Consider the following 20,750-nt stretch of genomic DNA (forward strand, 5'->3'; position numbering starts at 1 on the left):
TTCGTCGCCCCACTGACATCAGAGCCATCAGCTTCCACTGGCAGAATGCTGCTGTGCTGGTCAGCACCCCTCTGCTATGGAGGGCCCCCTCCACCTGCTAAGAGCTTGATGACCAAAGAAGCCACTTCCTGTGCTGATCCTGCCAGAGGTAGCTGGCATAAGGCCCCCAAAGAGGCTGTTGTGATGGCAGGGACACTGCATTCCCTTGAGGTGTGCCTGATTCAGGCCTGTCAGCTATGCCAGGAATTGGTCTAGCTAATTCCTCCCTTCATTGCTTTCAGTGGGAAAAATAAATGTAAAATACAACAATCCACCAGGTTGAACAGTCTAGCAAAACTGCCCGTCCCACACCTTCCACCTTGGCCAGGTTAGGATTGCTCTGCCCAGCTTAACTAAGTGGAGTTAAGTGATGCTGCATGTGCCCTTTTGCTTAAGGACATCAGAAATGCCTTGTGGGATCAGACGAAGATCCACCACTTCTCAAGACATCTGAGAACCAGCATGAACGAGGTTGGCCCCCAGAAGCTGACCAGTGGCCCACCAGAGGATCCTTATTTACCTTCTGCCCAGCCCTGCTGTATAAAACAGTTCTTGGTCCCATTCTGGATGAATGGGAGTCAGGGTACCACCCGATTATGTCCAGAACAGGCCTCAATTTTTATGGGTAGCATCATTCTGCAGAGCAACAAATTACAGTGGGATATTCTAGCACACTGAGAAGTTGATTTACAAGTGTGACAAAGCAAGAACACTGACAGCCTGGAATGGACAAATCTATCATGCAGTACGGCCTTAAGATAGCGATTGCCTGAGATGAAGGAACCTCTTTTTTTCTTCTCTTTCAATCTCTCTCTTTCAATCTCTTTTCACTGTCCATCACTGAAAAGCTTTAAGACTAGCAGCAGCTGGGGAAGCTGAACCTGGGAACGCTGAGTACAACATATTGGCAGTTAAACAGGGCTCTGATTATCTTTCCATTCTTATTCCTCTTACAAAAACAAATACTCAGGCAATGTTTGACTGATTATGGGCAAATGAGACATTTGTCTCAGGTATGCTACATTGCATGATCTTTGCAAGCAGAAAAGTGAAAAAATGTTTTAAAATAAATACACAGTACCTTAAAGCTTATATGGTAAGTTTTAAGACACTGTGAATCTGTCTAGAATTGCTTTAGCCAGTTTAGGGATGTATGGATTTTGTATGGATTTTGTTAAATCCATTCCATCTGTGTTTCATGATTCAGGTGTCTTTCATTCCATTGTCAGCTTATTGATGGATTTTTTTTTGGGGATGTACGAGAATTTTGTTCGTGTTTGCACTAATCCGCACTTACACAAGTGCACATTTTACACTAGTGCACATCAGTGCTAATATGCATGTGTGCAAATACCCCCCAAAGTTAAAAAAAAAAAATGGTCTGCAAGTCCATGGAATCCTCGTGACTTAGAAAAAGCCGGTCCACTGTGGAATCCACAGGTTGGATTCATAGATATCTGAACTCATTTGAATCCATTGTGGATTTCTCTGACATCCCTAAGCCTGCCATAGGGGCAGACTATTGACCACTTCCAGGTCAAACCTAGCAGCCACAATGGGTTCCATCTCTATCTGATCCACCAGAACTATTCAGCTGGGGATTAAATGACAATGGGTTGGATCCAGCGTTTTTATTTCCTTTGTGGGAGCATTGCTGAGTGGAGTTCTGCTCAGAATGCTCCTGTTGCTCTTCTCTGTTCTTCTAAATCCCTAGCATCACCTTCCCCATGGTTTGAGAGGGTCCCCCAACCCTCCAGGGTAGATTTTTTGAGGGACATGGGGGATTTAGCAAAGCTCATTTCCTCCTCTGTTCAACAAGTGGAAAATCGGGATGAAAAGCCCCTGCTGACAGAAGGAGGCTTTTGCTGGATCCAACCCACTATAACAGGGCTGGGAAACATCAGGGCCAGGGGCCAAATCTACCCCTCCTGGGGTCCTACTCTGAGGTTCTCCAAATGGCCACGCCCCCTTTTCCCCAACCACTGATTGCTTGGTGGTATCAGCTTTTGTGCAGTTTTTTTCTCCATTTTAAGAAGTTGAAATGCCTCTCCTGAGGTTTAGTTGTCTGCAAGAGCTCTAAACCATAATATGCTGGTATTCTGACCCCACCTCTTTTGCCTTTGGCTCCGCTCACCTTTGGGATTGAGAGCATCTCCAAAATTGAATTTGGTCCTCAGGCTGAGACAGGTTCAACACCCCTGCACTATCAATTAGGTTATATTGTGATAACAGAAGGGCATCAAAGTCTACCCTACAATGGTTTACCAAGCAACTGTGGAAAGGTTCGCACTGCCTTAAAACTTACCTGGTAGTCAGCTAGGGATTTGTTTATTAAAATAAAATAAATATATTTTATCCCACGTTTAGTTTGTTCATTTGTTATGAATGTTTTATTCTATTTGTATTCGGTATGAACAATTTTACTCATGCTCATTGTACGCTGCCCTGGAATCCAACTAGATGAGCAGTTTAGAAATATTTAAATAGAGGAAAAAATGAAAGTGTTGATGTGGGAAAGAAGAGGGAAATAGGGACGGGAGAAAGTGTAGACTAGCGTAGCCCTGGATGCTGTCGCTGTCGTTTCCACATAGACAGAGCCATCCTAGAACTAAGGGTTCATACATCAATGTAATATATAACCATTTTAAAGAACATTTTAGATTGCATACCAACTTATGTCAGAAGTCTCAAGCCTTCACTAGGCTTCTTCTATTGCCTCTCCAGGCACCCTACACAAAGCACTGTACTTGGGATATAGCTTCAGAGAAACTGCAGTCCCAGAGGAAAGAAGAGTAAGACATTTGCCCTGCTAAATCTTTGCTAGGTGCCAAGTTCTTTCCTTGCGGTCTATGCCTAGGCAAATTAGGGAGGCTCTGTGGGATGGAATCCTATATTCTGGAGTAGAGCTAGGTGTCTTTCTTGACACAAGAAATCATTTGTAAATCAGTGACCACGGTCATTATTCAAGTTAGTGCAGGCATGCCTAGGGATTCTATTGCTAGGAGGTCACACAGGGGTTCCAAAAAGACACTTACCAGTTTCACTGTCTGCACTACTTCTTGAATGTGTGCGTTATTGATTTCTCTCTTCAATCTTTAGAAAAAACAAACTATATCAGGAATTACACTTTACAGACTTTATCATCTTCAGAAAAAAGGCTTCAGCTTGTCAAGATTGTCAGGTTTATTGTCATAGGTGGCCACTTCAAAATTAAAATGGCAGAATTTCCATATAGATAAGCCCTATTCAGGCATTCGGCTGAACATAAGTGGCCTAAAAGTGTGTAGATGGACAGAATCATGCATGCTGTTTTGTTTTTATGGCTTCTACAATGCCCTTTATATTCCTTTTTCTAGTTATTTCCTTTGTCTATTGGCAATGGCCTATGAACAATAAATTTGATGGACTGATTTATTGGTAATGAGCAGAAAACAGAAAAACTCTGATGGAAATGTTAAATAGGCTCCCTGAAGTGAAAAAGAAGCATATGGAAAAGCGAAGACACCCAAATGCATGTGCATCTGTTTGCTACCTGGGACAAGCTAGACACAGAGTGTGTTCAGACATCATACCAAACCATTGTTTGGCATGACAAGGACAAGCTGCAGTGAGCTTTGGTCCTGCAGTCCCCGCTGTCCTTTCCTCCAGCACAACTGCAAGAAGGAGTTCATAAACTTTTGCTTTTGTTTTCAATTAACCACAGTTTAGCATATCATCCAAACCATAAACTCTGGTTCTGTTAACTATGTTAATTATGGTTTGTTTAAGCCAGCTTCATAACTCATGGCTTGAAGTTGGTTTATTTTAAACAAATCATAGTTAACACTGATCACAGTTTATTGGTCTGGGCAACACTACAAGCTATGCTTAAGCAAAAATGGAAACAGAAGCTTCCAAACTCCTCCTCATGGCTGCTCTGGAGGAAAAGGGGACGATGTGAACCTGAGGCTTGCTGTGGCTCATTCTCATGACCTCGAAACTCTTCCACAATTTTCACGCTTCAAGCTCTTCTTAAGTGATGAGAATGGCTTCTAAGCTAATGCCTAGTGCTGTGAAAAAGTCGTTCAGTGTAGACCAGAGGTAGGCAACCTTTTGGGGCCTGTGGGCACCACCACAAAATGGCTGCCACAGAAGGCATGGCTAGTCACAAAGGCTAGTCACCAGGTAGCTGTAATGCCCCAGGAGTGTAACCAAGTCACCTGTAGTTTTAGAGGGGCCTAGAGATCCATAATGCTTGGCTTTATGGATCCATAATGGATCCTTTATGGATCCATAATGCTTGGCTTTATGGTTCATTATAAGTGCAGTTTCCTTGCTAGTGGTCTTCGGAGCATGTGAGATGAGTCAAAGGTCGATAGCGTAGCCTCAGCACATTCCATGCTAATGAAGGCTAGTAAATTATCAGGGCCTAGGATGTGCCTGAGAAGTGAGGCTATGTTTATGTCGAGTTACAGGTGGCTGTGCTGCGAAAGTTCTGATTGTTTTCCCTCTGCACAAGTACTGTTAGCCTATGCTGGGAAAGTTGCAAATGAATGCTAATTAATGCATGCTTCTGTCATGCTGCCTCAGTGCTGACATGTATGGTATAAAACCGATTTTACCCCATGCCTCGGGGTTCAGAGAAGCTGTCTGATCCAACCATTGGGTACACCTGTGTGCTGTAAGTACTCAATAAGGGCTCCTTGTAAGCAAACCTGGGTCTGGCTTATCATTATCTCGGCACCTCCAAACCTTAGCAGCCCACGGCCGGGGCATACAGTAGCCCAGAGGCATTAATGGGAAATGAAGATGGCAGAAGAGATCCCAGCTGCTGGTTAGAAAATGTGTTGTTGTTTTTTAAAGTGGGAGGGGTGGGGCAACTTGATAGGTGCCAAGGAAAGTGTCTGGGGGCACATTGGTGCCTATGGGCATCATGCTGCCTACCCTTGGTGCAGACAAACTCTAGCATGCTCAGCCTGTCTGTCAAAGTACCTTTCCTGGCCACACTTGTCAGTTGTGTTCTTAGCCATGGTTTGGATTTTGTCCAGTCTTTTTGCCTCCAGTTTCTTTTTCATTTCCTTAGTGTCACTGTAGAGGAAGATGATAATCAGCGAAAGTTCATGAATTTCAAGAAGAATACATTTTTATCATGGCAAAAATATCATCTCCCTCCCTCCCTAATGTCTCGAAACGTTTCAGTCATGAAGCACCGATTAGCAAAAAACAAAACGAAAACATAAAGGTCTTTGTTTACTGGACTGAAAATGTTCCTTGCCTGAGGTAAAAGTTCCCAGTGGGATGAGAGAAAATGTGTATGTATTATATGCAGGTTACATCATGCAAATCCCTTCTGATAATTGCCTAACACTTTATATTTTGGGCTTCCTCTGAGCAATGATTGACCAGAATGCTGTTGCCATGTTGGCCCAGCCAAATGACAGATTTAGATTAGCAGCCCAGTTCAGTGGACTGAGACGTGGAGCAACTGCACACGTGGAGCCCTTTCAAAACAGTGACACCTTCCCAATCAGTGACAGTCCAGCCTGAACAGCTGATAAGCTGATTTCTGACATTTTTTGGGTTAAAAGCATGCAGCCCCTAGATGTTCAGAGGAGCAACACATACAAGACTATGTGCAGTTCCCCATTGATGTGCCCCTAGCTCAGCCTACCTGAACCTGGTGCCCTCCAGATGTGTTGGACTACAGTTCCCATTGCCCCAGTCAGCATGGTCAAAGGCAGTGCTGGCTGGGGGTGGTGGGAGTTGTAATGTAACACATCTGGAGGCCATCAGGTTCAGGAAGGTTGCCCTAGTTGGATCAAAGTGTAAGTTAAAAACCACACCCACGTCTCTTTGGATAAATTAATTCTTCAAATGTTTTATAGCCTTTTGAACTTAAGTTTTTTTAGGTTGCCAATCAGATAATGAATATAATGATAAAATAAGACTAATGGTTTAGATTTGTGAATCAAAGGTATGTCTGGATAGACGAAGCTGATTCAAGTCATAGCTGAGTTGGTCCTGTCCAGAGAGATGGCTTGAGATTTAACTGCAAAGGTGCAGTCCAGAGATCCTTGCATTTTGCATAGATCTTGTGTATGAGATATGGTCTTCTATATGCAGTAGATTCATGCAGTAGATTGCATGCATCAATGCATGTTTCCTCCCTACCCACCCCCACACAGGAATTTGTACATATGTGATCCAAGCATGTGTGGTAAGAAATTACTGGTTAGGGGTGAATGTTTTTTTAGAAAATGGTGACAAAAGCAAAATGATAGAAGGGAAGTGTGTTCTATTCTACGATTTAAAAGAAAATAGTGAGGGAGTTAACTCAAAAATATTCAGTAGATCAGGAGAAAAAACAATGGAAAACTAGCCCATGCAAAATTAGTAGATGAAATGCTGTAAAAATAGTATATATTATTTTGTTACTTACTTTTCCCAGGTCTCCTTTAGCGCTTTCAGCTCAGATGCTTGCTTTTCTCTTGCAAGTTCTATTATTTTAGCAATTTGCTGTTTAAAAAATTAAAACTCTGGTTACAGTGTCAGGATTTAATTTTACTCTCCATTTTTCGTTTTAAAATTATGAGTTGGATGCTGATTTGCTCTTGTGTTCACAGAAGTGACTGATATCCAGCAGAGGCTCCTGCTGGAAGAAGGGGGACAGAGGCCATTTTACACGATTCCCCCTTCCCTTTCCCCCTATATTTCTAACCTGCCATTCAAAATGCCCCCCTCCCACCAAAGCGGCTTTGCCACCTAACCACCTCCAGACCTTACAGCAGCTAAGTAATCCAACAGTGCTGGATACATTTGATGTTGTGTATGAGACATGTAGATTTATCAGGGAACCAGGTGTGGCAGTGTGCAGGGGAATGGACACTAGAGGTGTCGGAGGAATCCACAACCAATTCAAATGAGTTCGGATTTCTATGAATCTCACCTGTGGATTCCTCAGCGGACCAAGTTTTTCTGAGTCACACAGATTCTGGGGACTTGTGGACTGGTTTTTTATTGGGGGGGGGACTTGCACAAATGTGCATTTGCGCAAGTGCGCTAATGTGCATTAGCACAAATGTGTATTTGTAGAAAGGAACAAAATTGCCGTACACCCCCGCTAAAATCCGATTCCGTTGATGAGCTGACAATGGAATGAATGATGCCTGCCAAATCGTAAAACACAGGCGGAATGGATTTAACAAAATCTGTACACCCCTAATGTACACGGTTCTTCTATACAAATGTACACAATAAGTGACTGGACACTATGCAAAGCCTTTTGCCTGTCATTGCCATCTGGTCAGCTTCCTAGTGAAAGTGCCACAGCATGGCCAATGGATATTTTATTCAGTTTTGAATGACATACTTATTAGAGTGCACACAAAATGTGATGAAATATAAACTTGATCACATGGGAAGCCACACTGACACATGGCAACCTTTCCTTTCACAAATGATAATATTAACTCACACTGATGCTTGAGGTCTGGGCTGGCTAAAGTCATGAATGTTGAGAGCCAGTTGACAGCCAGTTTAAAGCCATCTGACAAGTCCAGACTTGTCCAATCTATGATGAGAGATAACAGCAGGGATTCCCTTGTGTGCCACTTGGGTGAGTGAGGCGCAGGGGAATCTCAGCTGTTATTTCCATTCACAGTTCAGAGATAACAGGGGATGTGGCTGGCTGAGTCACACCACGTTCTGCCCCCATGGAGATGACCTGCATTGTGCTGTGGACTCACCCGTGTTGTGCCTTCCCCCATTGGGAGTGAAGTGTGCTGGGTGGCTACAGGAAAGAGGGCCTTTTCACTGGTGGCATCCAGGTTGTGGAATGCCCTCCACAGAGAGACTCACCTGGCACCTACTTTTGGTGTCATTTCAGTGCCAGGAGAAGGCCATTTAATCTTCCTGGTCTTTTAACCTGTCTTGGCTTTAAGATGTTTTTACTCTGTGTTTTGATGCTGTTCTTTTCTTGCCATTTTTATTATTACTGAATTTAAAATTGTTTCCTTTTTTGTGAGTGAGAACTTTACTATAGGGTGTCCTATAAATGCTGTAAGCAAGCAAGCAAGCAAATAAATCAATAGTAACACCCATACAGTCTATACCTCTGTGGCATGCTGTTCTTTCTTCTTCAGAATCCCATCATACTGCTCTTCCCCTAGCTGGATTAATTCTTCTTCCAGCTTCTCTTTCAGCTCCATGACTCTGTTGTCAGGGCTCTCTGCCATCTCCACAGGAAGTAATGCTGCACTGCTGTCATCCAAAGGTGACCTTTTGCAACTTCAGACACAGAGGAACAATTCTCATTGTATAGCAGAGGTGACCAACTCATTGACTACACTCTGCCATCAAGGAGCTGTTCTGCATGATATCCTTATGCAGTATTGCCATTATATTATAAAGGGCCCTTTCCTCTATGCCCTATAAGCAGGTCAGTGAATGATGGAGTCATTATTAATCTCCTATCATTCACAGATCTGCTTTATTAATACTCTGCAAGTGTCAGATATTGAAGGGTGCTATATAACAAAATGACAGTATTATTGCTCCTTGCTTAAGCTTAAACATCTTCTTGCTTGCTTCCCCTGATAAAGAGGAATTCCATCAAAACGCATTGGGATTTCAGAGCTTTTGTGATTAAAATAACTACGTAAGATACAGATATAATTGGATTGCCTCCAGTGCATTGAATTGCACCTTTAATTCTGTTGTTTTCTTCCTTGTCATAGTGGCACTTCCTTTTTGTTTCACTGCATACTTGTGTGACAATTATGAATACTACGGAATAAACCAGTCCTTTCCAGCCATCTGTCAAGAGCTGCTCCACACATTCTCTTTTCTAGCACTGAGATTAACACAGTTACACAGTATTAACTCAAATTGCAGCACAGTCCCCTGGCCCACTTCCCACTTAATCTCTGTGTTGGAAAAACATAAGCTCTGTAAAATCTGGATGTTGGCCGTCTGTCTGTCTTGTCTGTCTGTCTGTCATCTACATCTGTGCCATGCATATATGCATCAGGGAGTAGCTGCATCTAGCCTGATCCCATTGGAAAGAGATAATAGTATCAGTTATGTAAACATGGAATCACATATATAAATAAAAGCCAGTCCTTGGCTTCTGCTTCCTTGGAGTGAAGCAACCCTGTCTTGCAGCCCATAATGTAGGTGCAGTGCAAGCAATGGTTGGAGCAGGCAAGGTTTCCAGTCTTTGCACCATAGCAGCAACTGGAGTTGCAGGTTGGTTGAAGGGCTACAGTCCAGGAAGGTGGGGCAAGAGTGGGCCCAAGAACATGCCCAGGAGATGTAAGATACTCCAGTGTATATTCTCACTTTGTGCTGGGCAGTGCCAGGCCCTTATGGCCCTGTCTGTGACACCCATCTTTCACATTTCACCTTGCCACAATGATTCCCTCCTCTTGGCTGAGCTAATACCTGGAGGAAGGCATGGTCAAAGCACCAGTGTGTGGCATGCCACCCAGTTGAAGCCCATGCATTAGTTTATCAAGATGCAGCCACCTTCCTGCAGCTAAGCAGGTCTGGGTCAGGTCAGTGCTTGAATGGGAGACCCCCATGCATGCCACCATGATGGAAGAAAGGCAGGAGAGAAATGTAATAAGTAAGAAAAAAGCAAGGCTTTTGATTCTCAATAAGGATCCCATAGTTTTTCTTGCTACTGATCTGACTTCTACCTTTTCTTTTTGGTGGCTTTTGGTGGGCACAGTATTTTCTTTCTGCCAGCCTGGGCTACCAGCTCCATAAAAAGCACAGCATATTTCTGCAATAGGTCTTCTCTGCGCTTGATTGTCTTACGCTCCAGCTCCTTCAGTTCCTTCTCTTGCTTTTTTAACAGCTTTCCAAAAGTCTTCATCTGCTGTAGCTCTTCAATGCTAGCTGTCTGTGGTTCTAAAACACAGCATGGAAAAGAAATCCATCTGTTTCAATAAGATGCGAAATTGCCTCTTACTTTCTTCATCCATTTGAGGAACCCTTGTGCAGAGTCAGTTTATATGCACAGCTTCTCTCAAGGTTGCCCTCCTGTGGCACAAATATCACATTTTCCTGGCACCCAAACCACAGTACTTGATACCTGGGAAAATGGCGTACTTGCCCCACCAGGGAGCGCTGTGTGGAATGCAATTGTGCAAATGTTACGAGCACTGTGTTGAATATCGTTTGTGATATCTTTGTGACACGGTTAAGATGGGCCCGTCTTCTGCCCATCTTGACATGGGCAGAAGAACTGAATGAATAACTGCACCCTCCCGCTCATTGCTCCCCAGTAACTGGTATTGACACGCATACTGCCTGTGATACGGGGGGTAATATACAACCATCATGTCTAGTAGTCATTGATAGCCTTATCCTCCATGATATTGACTGGGGCCAGAATGTTAAGTTAGACCCAATGAAATAATAACTGTTGATCCTACAGTGTTTTGTACATGTATCAAGGCTTTTCTGACTCCCTTCTGTCTGAGCCACTCATGCCTGCTGAATAGCCACTCCATGGGAGTGCCCAGAGATGCAATGCAGCCTGGGAATGCACATATGGAACTGCTTCAAGGTCTGCCATTTGGATCCTGGTCATTATTCTTAATGAATGACACAGATCTCTCCCCATACTATTTTGGGAACATTTAAAACATATATATGTGTGTGAACTTCTCAAACATTATTTTAAAATAAATGTTCTAGAAACTCTCCTACAGTATATTTCCAGTGGAAGGCCCTTCTTCTAGCCCTACCTTTTTAAAAAGTGTGTAAAACTGTAGCAAAGCCACTACCCATCCTGCTTGTGGGCATCTCATAGGCATCTGATTGGCCGCTGTGGGAACTGAATGCTGGACATGAAAGGCATTTAGCTCTTCTTAAGTTCTGTGTTCGTCCACTTTCACAGCATTGTTCCACAATTTTGTGAAACTTCAGTTTAATGTTATTTTTAATTTTGGGGAGGATTCATACTTCCCCTCTTGTGCATACAACTAACTAGATGAAAAGAAGGGGTGCTCTTTAAAAATATGCAAAGGAGTGGTGAACATCTGTATTGTCACTACTTTTCTGCAGCAATATCTCTAGGCCGTAGGGCTCAGAAATTCTCCAAGGAGCTGAACAGACTAGGGTGTTCAAGCGAGGATTCACCTTTGGTGGCAGCCTATCAGTCATTATTTTGGGGGAAACCTTTGTAAAGAAGGGGTTCACCAGTAAGGAGAGTCTGCCATGATCGATAACAGGGGGTATAGTGCAATCCTGTGAGGGAGTTTTGAGAGGATCATACAAAAAGAAAATATGCTCTTGGGGTGAGCTTTGCAGGGTTGTGTAGATAAGCTGAGAGGCTGCTATAATTCTGTGCAGGATATAAGGAGAATGGGGAGAAGGTGAATCATTGACCCACCACACATTGTGTAATGAGTTCAGTTCTGGCACTGAGTTACAATATCAGGATGGAAGTTAATTCATTCACTTCTGACATGGTGCCAGATCCCTAAAATGTGTAAGATTAGAAGTACCTGTATTTCTTTTTGCAGGTTCTTTCACGGTTTCTTCTTTCCCTGTAGCCAAGGTTCCTGGAGGGAGACAAACATATGACAGATAAATGTGTCTATTTTGTGTCATGAAAGATAAGAATAATTGATAAGAATATAAGAAGAGCCATCCTGGATCAGGATCCTATCTAATCCAGCATCCTGTTTCCCACAGTGGCCAATGAGATGCTCATGGGACGTCCACAAGCAAACCTTCTTCTGCCCATCTTGACATGAGCACAACCACGCCCTCCCATTGCTCCCCAGGAACTGGTACTGAGTGGTCTGTGATACTGGAGATAATATACAACCATCATGTCTAGTAGTCATTGATATCCTCCATGGTACTGACCAGGTCTAGAATGTTAAGTTAGACCCAATGAAATGATAAGTGTTGATCCTGCTTCCGGTCACCTGGAGCAACGCTATCTCCATTCAGAATCTGAACAATGCAGTGGAGGCTGGTGACTCTGATGTCACTGGGGCCACGTAAATCCACTCCAGGTTTCAGTCCAAACCAGCGAATTACTTTGGATAGCTCCTTTAGAGTTTTGACTGGTTCTGACTGACACCAGAGCAGCTGCACTGCCTCACTGACATTGGAGTCACCAGCCTCCACTGGAATAATGTATATTCCCATGTTCCTGTACCCCTGACTACCCCCAACCACATTGACAGCAGTACCTGCAGGCCCATTTGAAGGAGGAATACTGTAGGTTCCTGTGGCATGAGGAATCCCATTGGTATTTTGAGCAGTTGAAAGACTCTTTTGCAAGTCAGGCCTCTATAAAAGAAAGTTCAGTAGTGCATCAGTGTAATAGCACAAATGGATCCCTGGGAACAATTCGCTACTTTCTCCATTTCGTTTTCGGACTGTGATGGCTTGGGTCCATCACCCCTCCTTCTCTAGAAAATGGGCATGAAGTTTCATTATGAAAATGTGTACATTTAAACCTGCGCAGGATAGGTTGGTGTGATGTCATTGCACAGATGCAAGAACCTAAAACAAAATCATTCCAGTGAATTAGGTCTCTCTGGTAAAAGCTCTTCCTTGTAGTCTTTCTAGCCAGCTCTGTAACATCCAGGACATACGGGTAGAATTCTGGATCTTAATTAGCATTTTTCGTATGAACAGATAATCCTAATCGTATGTTCAGAAACGCTATTTTTATGATTCTGGAGCTACAGCCAACTTCTACCCCCTCAGCCCTTCTTAGAAAAAGCTTCCTTTAAGAAATGATTTCTTCTCCTACTCCTTGAGGTCTGTACCATCTCTGCATTTCCCTGACTGCGAATAAAGCAAAGAAACCTCAGCCAGTACCCGCTTCCTCCCTACTGATCATTTCAGAGTAGACATGCAAAACATTTGTTTAACTGTTCAATTTTTTAAATTGTGTTTTATTATTTCTGTTGCTAGCCACCTTTAAACAAACAACTAAAATAAAACTATCTGCAGGACTCACCTCAGAATTAGCCTCTTGGCTTTTCACTGACTTTTTGTCATGTGCATTGAAAAACTTTATTGGGTTGGAGAGGGCCATGGTGAGATCTAGAACAATAATGCAAGACTTTCAACAAAACCAACACATTTCCTCCTATTTATTCTATGTCCCTTCAATTACTAGGAATACAGTAGAATTCACATAACTTGAACTTTAATGTTTTTCAGTTGTCTATATTCATGTATAATAGTCCAGATTCACTGACTTGGTTTGCACATAACACTAACCCATGGTTTATTAATTTAACCCATGATTCACTCATGGTTTGTTGCCCTACCCTTGGTTTGTATGGCATATGACCGAACAAACCATGGTTTGTTTTCTCAAACCCTGAGTTGTTTGTTTCTCTTCTCCTTCACCCACTTCCTCCCTGTGTTCCAAATGTCCTTCTGGCACTATATAACTGGCTTTTAGAGTGGCTGTTTGTGTGTGTGTGTTTTTACCACTCTTGCCTGCCATCTCCGTAGCCTGGCAAAACACCCAATGAACAACCTACAGTTGTGGGTTCACACATAATGACAGCCTGTGATATAAACACAGTTCACAACCCAGCAACAAACCATGGGTTCTCTTTCTGGGTTGTTCATGGTTAGCTCAGCTGTGTTCACACATCATGACAACCCAGAATTCAACAACACATGGGTTAAATAAACAATGGGTTAGTGTTATGTTTAAACCAAGTCAATGGCCAGCTCAGAGATTGTTTTGTGATGTCCAAACCCAGATACTATGGGTTAATTGTGGATTAAACAATGCACAGTTAACCTAACAACTAACTGTAGATTAATTTTGGTTGTTTAACCAACAATTAACCCATACTGTCTGGGTTCGGACATCACAGAGCAATCCCCAATCTAGCCAATTGGATTTTGCATATTTAAAGAGACAGTGGCATGCACACAGCATGCAATCTGGCAAATTATGGGTTAATGTGGATTACATGTGAACCAAGGTTACCTGCTGTCTATTGTCAGTATAAGCGGGGCCAATGAATAAGGGGTCTGGGGCCTTTCAGTTCAGTCACACTTAATGCAATGGAATTCTAGGTCTCTCCAGAATTCCTGCATGCCTGGAGTGTGCATGGTTGAAAATCTAAACGTATGCAAATTTGTACAGTTCGTGCAGGGTACAAGTGCCTGCCCCCAGAAATGGCAAAGCTCAAAGAATGCACCACCATGCGAGTGACGGGGACTGGGGGCTTCCTGGCCTCCCATCCTTGTTATTTTAATAGGCTCTGCTGAAGGAGCTGGAGAAAGGAGGAGAGGTTGCTGTTTATTGTTTGATCACCTATCCTCACCAATAGGCTGCTTTCCCTTCGAAATAAATGTGGTAGTGTTAAGCACCCTTTTCCAAACACATCTTTAATGTCATGTGTAGTTAGGCCCTCATCCTGCTAGGGGCCCTCTGCATGCACATCTGTAGCTGAACTGTGAATTGCACTGCAAATATTTCATTTTATTATTTTATTTTATTTACAATATTTATATACCACTCCACATCAAAAGATTTTGGAGCGGTGAACAACAAAGATAAAAGAATAAACCACCATATTAAAACAATTAAAACATTTTAAAAGAAAAGAAATGGGGGCCATATACAGTTCCTCTCATAATTTAGCTGTTGCTTCAGGTGTTCAAGAATTGTTCAGCCAATAACCTGTCAGGGGTGCATGTAGGGGCTAGATTTAATCCCTTGTGTCCTTTACTCTCCCTGCCATACAGTTGTTTGGTGTGATTTTTAATTACCTGAAAGGGAAATGTGCACACAGCCACACCTGTTGCAAATATGGGGTTGGATCCAGATCCTTCATTCCTCCAGTGGAAGGACATCACTTGCAGAATGGGCCTTTCACATCCTTTCCTCCTCCCTGCAGCCCCCCAAGTCCAACCCTCCGGAACAGATTTGGAGGGTGGGTGGGGTACTGCAGGGGAGAGGATGCAGATGTCCTGTTCCACTTCCATTGGTGGAACGAAGGATTTGGATCCAATCCATGATAAGCTAGAATGGGGCATGAAGTAAATTATCATTGACACACACCCATCTGCTTTTGCTCACAACTACTACAAGGACACTATTAACATCTCTATTGATGATTGTCCAAGATTGTCCTATCTTTTTGGGAAAGCTTCAGTGTTTCACTTAAATTATTTCACATTCCTGGGTCAGATAATCTCCTCACTTAGAATGTTGTGGATGATAACTGACCAACCAAAGCCGGGCCTTAGGAAATAATGTTGACAAAATAACACAATCCTTGTGAAGTTAATCTTGCTGCCTCTATACATAAACTCCATAACCTCATTAACAGAGAGCAATGTCCATTAAACAAACACTGCAGCAAAAGTATAGACAGTGGTGCAGCTAGGTAATTGCACACCCTGGCTTTAATGGTTGTATGGGGAACCCCCTTTAGATGACCACGTCTAATACTTCAGATGCAAAGCACACAACTAATGTTTCTCTTCCTCCCTCCAACCACCATGCATGCTTTGAAACTGGTTCTACATTCCTGATTCATTATAGAACAATAACAAGAAAACTCCGTGCCGACCTGATTTAACACAAAAATACATGTGCAGTTTTTCATTTTAAACTCGATGAAATGATAGCACCATAGGAATAAAATGGAGTTTGCTTCTACTGCCCTGATGTCCTCATCACCAGTGATTCTCTGGGTGGTCATGGGGAGGGGGGCTTTGGCCCCAAGATGCAGCCCCTGCTGCACCACTGATTATAGATCTCTCTGTTTCAGGCTTTGGGGATAAAGTACCTGCCCATGAGTCAGGAACATAGTCTTTCATCTCCACATAGACAAAGAGCGAGGGCATCGTAAGTGGCATGTTGCTCTCGCTACGAAGGCAAACATGGTGATAGCCTAAAATAGAAAGCACATATTTCCCAATAGCAGCATAGATTGCAAACAGGTGGCTATTGAGAACTGTAAAACAGAACGCTATTGAGGAACTGTTTAGGAAAATGGTAAAGACAATCAGAAATGGACCTAGCATGATGCAAGGTATAGCAAGTCACCTGAAGTGGCATATTTTGCATACCAATAAGGATACATCACTTATATTTATTTGATGCCTATAAAGCAAGTTCCCCAGGCATTGTAGAAAATCAAATCCAAGACAGCATAAAATTCAACAATCTTTAAAAATCCAAAAAACAACAGCTAAAGACAACCAGTTAATACAGGAGGTAAAAACTCCATCAGTATCATAGGGACTAAAATAACAATCTTTCAAAAGGCCTGGAAGAACAAAAAAAAGTCTTCGTCTGGCTGCCAAAAGGAAAACAATGTGGGCACCAGGTGAGTTTCCCTAGGGAGAGCTTTCCATAACTGCAGTCACCATTGAATAGCTCCCTCCCCTCCATCTCACGGCCATGCCCTATACTTCATATTGAGGGGGCACGTGGAAGAGGGTTTCTGTAGATGACATTAAGGCACATATGTGAGGAGTCATTCTGTCAGAGTCATTGGGCCCAGAAATGAATCAGAAGCCAGCCCAGGCAAGAAAGGACCATTGTAGATAATGGCATGGGAAGCAGACAGAGCTGACTCATGAAGTACAATTCACCTGTAAGTTCTCCTGCACAAACCCCATTGAAATTAACAGGAGATGTGGAAGACCTATTGATTTCGATAAATTGTGCCCCACATGAGTTAGTAACAAAGGGGATGCCATTTGAAGCTTTGGCTTCAGGCGCCAATATGTCTTGGGCTGGTGAGAAAAACAGTAATTCCCATATACAAATCAGTGATTCATCCTCAGTAAGAATACTGTGAATGACGCTGCAGAGGGAAAAAAGAAAAGAAGATACGGCGGAATATATTGGGCAGCAGAGGTATAGAACATTGCAATGCCATTACAGAAATGACTGGAAAGCTTTCCTCTAAAGAGGCTAAAATGCGAGATTTTTCAGCTGACAAAGGAGATGGTGGTGATAGAGGTATATAGATGGGGAAGAATCAGAGAGTATCTGGTAAAGGTAACAAGCAGCACATTTAATATCAAGAAAAAATACAAACCTGAGTTGTAAAACTCATTGCCACTGGTAGAGGTCTACACTATAATAACTAGCGCCCAAATGGGATGACTGATGCCGTTATTGCCACTGGCCAATAGCCAAGATGCTTAGTCCTTGCACGGGCCAATTTTGGGGGGCCAAATGTGCTATTATGTTATACTGGATCCTCGTAAGCCACACAGTGCATTACTCCTCAGTCCATGCTGTCATCACCATTCTCTCCCCGCCTCAATTCACACACAGCCAGTCTATAGTGCATATGTAGATATGTACAGAATCATAATGCTGGGATGAGGAGCACAGCCTGCATGCACAGAAGGAACAGTGCAAGTTCAGGCTGTTCAGTAAGATGTTGTTGCTGCTTTGTTAAGGACTGTACCACTTTTGCACCAAAGTAGTGTGAGAAATCACCCATGAAGGTGTGTCGCCCTGACTGTGGGCATTGAACTCTTAGGTTAGAAGTGCCAAGATAGTGATAAATCAGACTCAAAGGTTTGCTTACAAGGAGACTTTATTGAGTAACTTACAGCACACAGGTGTACCCAATGGTTGGATCAGACAGCTTCTCTGAACCCCAAGCCATTGGGTACAATGGGTCTTATACTCTACATGCTAGCAATAAGCAGTGTAACAGCAGCACGCGCCCCTAGCATTCATTCTCAGCATAGGCTAGAAGTGTTTGGTTCTCAGGCACAGCCACCTGTAAACAGACTTTGCTTCCCAGGCACATCAGAGATAAAGACTCTCCTCATCAGCAAGGAATGCACCAAGAAGGCTGTTATCGGCCTTTTGACTCATCTGCACATGCTCAGAGGCTTACTAGCATGGGAATTGCACCAATAATGAACTTAAGCTAGCAGTATGGATCTCTAGGCTCCTCTAACACTACAAATGACTTGGCTACGCTCCTGGGGCCAATACAGAAGGGACATTCTAAGCCTCGTGAAGTTGGACACTGACAGGATATGAGGAAGTGAAGAGAGTATTCCGGTATTTCTTCATAGCTCATATATGCTTCCCCTATGGTGCTCAGCTGAAATAAGATCCTAACCTCAATGTTCCATTGATTTGACCTTCTCCTATCGCTATTCTTATGACTTCATGAAGGGCATAAGGATTCATGTGAAGAAATTACTAATCAACCCAACTGATCTAGTGAAGAAGTCAATCAAATTTCACTGACCACAAAAATGGCCGACTCTCCATTGATTTGACCTTCTTCTATAGCTGTTCCTATGATCACATGATGGTCATAAGGATTCATGTGAAGAAATTACTAATCAACCAGAATGATCTGGTGAAGAAGTCAATCAAATCTCAGTGGCCACAGAAATGGCTGACTCTCACCTGAGTGCACAGCAGTGATGGGAATGATGCGGTGGCCTATGAACTTTCCTCCTTCCTCCACAGCCACGATTCTGAGAGAAGCCAGCTCTGGCATCAAAATCTGGCAAGAGAGAATCATATGATGGAAAGCTCATGGGGCTTATCTTAAGTTGCTTGTCTTAAATTCAACTCTACAAGCTTGTCATGTTGAGCAGCTAATCTGAAGCAGCACGTTTTAGAAAATGGAATTCACAAGAATCACTAGCTCCTGAATTCTCTGAGCATTGGACTTTGGTTCACTCTGAGAGCAACTTATCTTTTCATATTACTTTATATCATTTCCATTTCAGATACTTTTGCCAGCTCTCTGTTCCCTGTTCTAATACAGTATTGTGAATTATAATTGGCCCATGCTCAATTCCCCGAGTCTGAGCTCCTGAGAGGACTTCTCATACCTCTCCAGCTTCTTTACAATAAAGAAGTGCAGGTGGGGTAGCAGGGAAACTGTCTTTTCTACAATCCATGATCAATGATTGGAGATAAGGCAGGAAGCTGGTGGGATGCATGGGTACCTCCCATGGGCCATGTTAGGCTCACAGGGCAGACGTTCCCCATCCCTGCCTTAGTGGGAGTTGCATTTAAATTGGGTCACTGGCTTCTGCACATGCAGCATCAGCATGCCAGTGTGGCATGCAAGCCGGCCAGGTGTCATTGGCATGCCGATGCTGCATGCAAAGACATGTGCAGCGACACCATTTATTAGTGACTCCAGCTGTATGGAATCTCACATGGGGCTGTGGCTGCTGTTTGGCAGGCTCAGCATCACTTTTAAATTAGCAGGGCAACAAACGAGAGGGGCCATTGATGGACTCAGAACAAGCAGCCAAAGAGAGTGGACATCTGCCCGCTGACGGTTATTGGGGTTGGCAGCAGCCAGGACTAGGAAAATCATTAGTTTAGCAGGATATACCTTTAGCCTGCCTGAACAGCCAAGTCCCTCTGATTTTATGTCTGAGTAGGAAATCTCAACCCATGTGGGGTGCATGCTGGCCCCACCTCCAACATCCCCAATCCCACCCTCCCCATTAAAGGGGCTTCAGTTTGCATGAATGTGAGTAGAACCCTATGCATGATTTTGAACCCTGTTTTATCAGGATTCCCGAATGTGCAGAGAGCTGTACTTGCATTCAAGTGAATGTGAGTAGAAGCCCCCTTTAGACCTTGCTGCTCGATGCGGCCCCGTACTCCCGACGTGGGCCCACATTTCCTGTTCAGGCATAGTGTCTGAACAGCGCTCATAACTAAGAGACGTCAGCAATAAACTGCTCATGTCTTGTGTTAATTAGGTGGGCAGGGCAGTAGCTCAGAGGGAGAACACAGTTGCTTCACAGGCAGATAGTCTCAGGTTCAATCCCTGGTACCTCTAGGTAGGGCTGGAAAAGATTCCTGTCTGAAACCCTGGAGAGCTGCTGGCAAGTGTAGACTTTGGGTCCGCAGCACAACACCTGTGGGCACCAGTGTGCCTGTGGGGACATCCAACAGTACCCAAAAGTCTCTCCACTCCCTGCCCCTACAAAAATGTATTTTTAATTAAAAAAATACTTGAAAAATGTTAGGATGCCAGGTTCTCCTCCCTGTTCCTGAACCTGCAGCTGATCAGCTGTTCAGTGGGCAGGAAGAGAAGGAAAGAGTGGCTTCCTGGCCCCACTCAATTTTCTGTCTATACAGCCCTTTCTCCTTGATCTCTCTCTGTCTCTCCACTCCAGCCTCTAGCCTTGCTACTTCTCTCCACCGAACCCCTTTCTTTGCTCTCTCCCTTCCTTGTCCTTAGCCTTCTTCTTTCTCTCCCTTCCTACCCCCTAGCCTCGCTCTTTCTCTCCCACTCACCCCTTTGCTGTTTCTCTCCATTCCCAGCCTTGCTATTTTTCTCCCTCCCACATACCTCTTTATCTTGCTGTTTGTGCCCCCTCCTAGCCCCTAGCCTCACGCTTTCTCCACCCTCTACCCTGTTGCCTTGCTATTTCCTCCCCCTTCCTAGCCTCTAGTCTCGCTATTTCTCTCCCCCACCCCAACCACCTCTTTTGACTAGCCAGGCCTCCACAGCAGCCATTAGCTACATCCTCCATGGGAACCATTTTGCTGGTGGCCACAGCAGTTTCTTAAATCTGCCCACGGGTTCAAATATGCCCACGGCTTTAAAAAGGTTGGGGACCCTTGGTGTAGACTATAGTAAGCTAGATGCAGGGAAAGGCCTCATCTGCTATAAAGCAGCTTCCTATTTTCCAAATTTTGGGGAGATAATTTGCTTATTGACGCTGTTAAATAAATACTAGGCATTATT

The 20,750-nt window shown here is 43.6% G+C and overlaps 1 protein-coding gene across 2 annotated transcripts in view; it reads right to left on the bottom strand.

Annotated features, from left to right (window-relative positions):
- PLCB2 (phospholipase C beta 2) overlaps positions 1-20,750 on the bottom strand; it is a 75,079-nt gene that overhangs the window by 2,761 nt on the left and 51,568 nt on the right. The window contains exons 21-30 of one of the 2 annotated variants that reach the window (XM_084845192.1): positions 18,431-18,530; positions 15,822-15,926; positions 13,013-13,098; positions 12,234-12,333; positions 11,535-11,591; positions 9,717-9,930; positions 8,130-8,304; positions 6,458-6,534; positions 5,011-5,106; positions 3,075-3,132 (exon numbers count right to left, since the gene is read on the bottom strand). In XM_084845192.1, coding sequence (XP_084701318.1) covers positions 3,075-3,132; positions 5,011-5,106; positions 6,458-6,534; positions 8,130-8,304; positions 9,717-9,930; positions 11,535-11,591; positions 12,234-12,333; positions 13,013-13,098; positions 15,822-15,926; positions 18,431-18,530 — 1,068 coding nt within the window. Of the gene's footprint in view, positions 1-3,074; positions 3,133-5,010; positions 5,107-6,457; positions 6,671-8,129; positions 8,305-9,716; positions 9,931-11,534; positions 11,592-12,233; positions 12,334-13,012; positions 13,099-15,821; positions 15,927-18,430; positions 18,531-20,750 lie in introns of those variants that run through there. The other variant, XM_084845203.1, reaches the window with a different exon arrangement.

The sequence above is a fragment of the Heloderma suspectum genome, chromosome 1, assembly GCF_057233095.1.
Source record: "Heloderma suspectum isolate Gila_16-S chromosome 1, 16-S_ref, whole genome shotgun sequence".
Classification (NCBI taxonomy): domain Eukaryota; kingdom Metazoa; phylum Chordata; class Lepidosauria; order Squamata; family Helodermatidae; genus Heloderma; species Heloderma suspectum.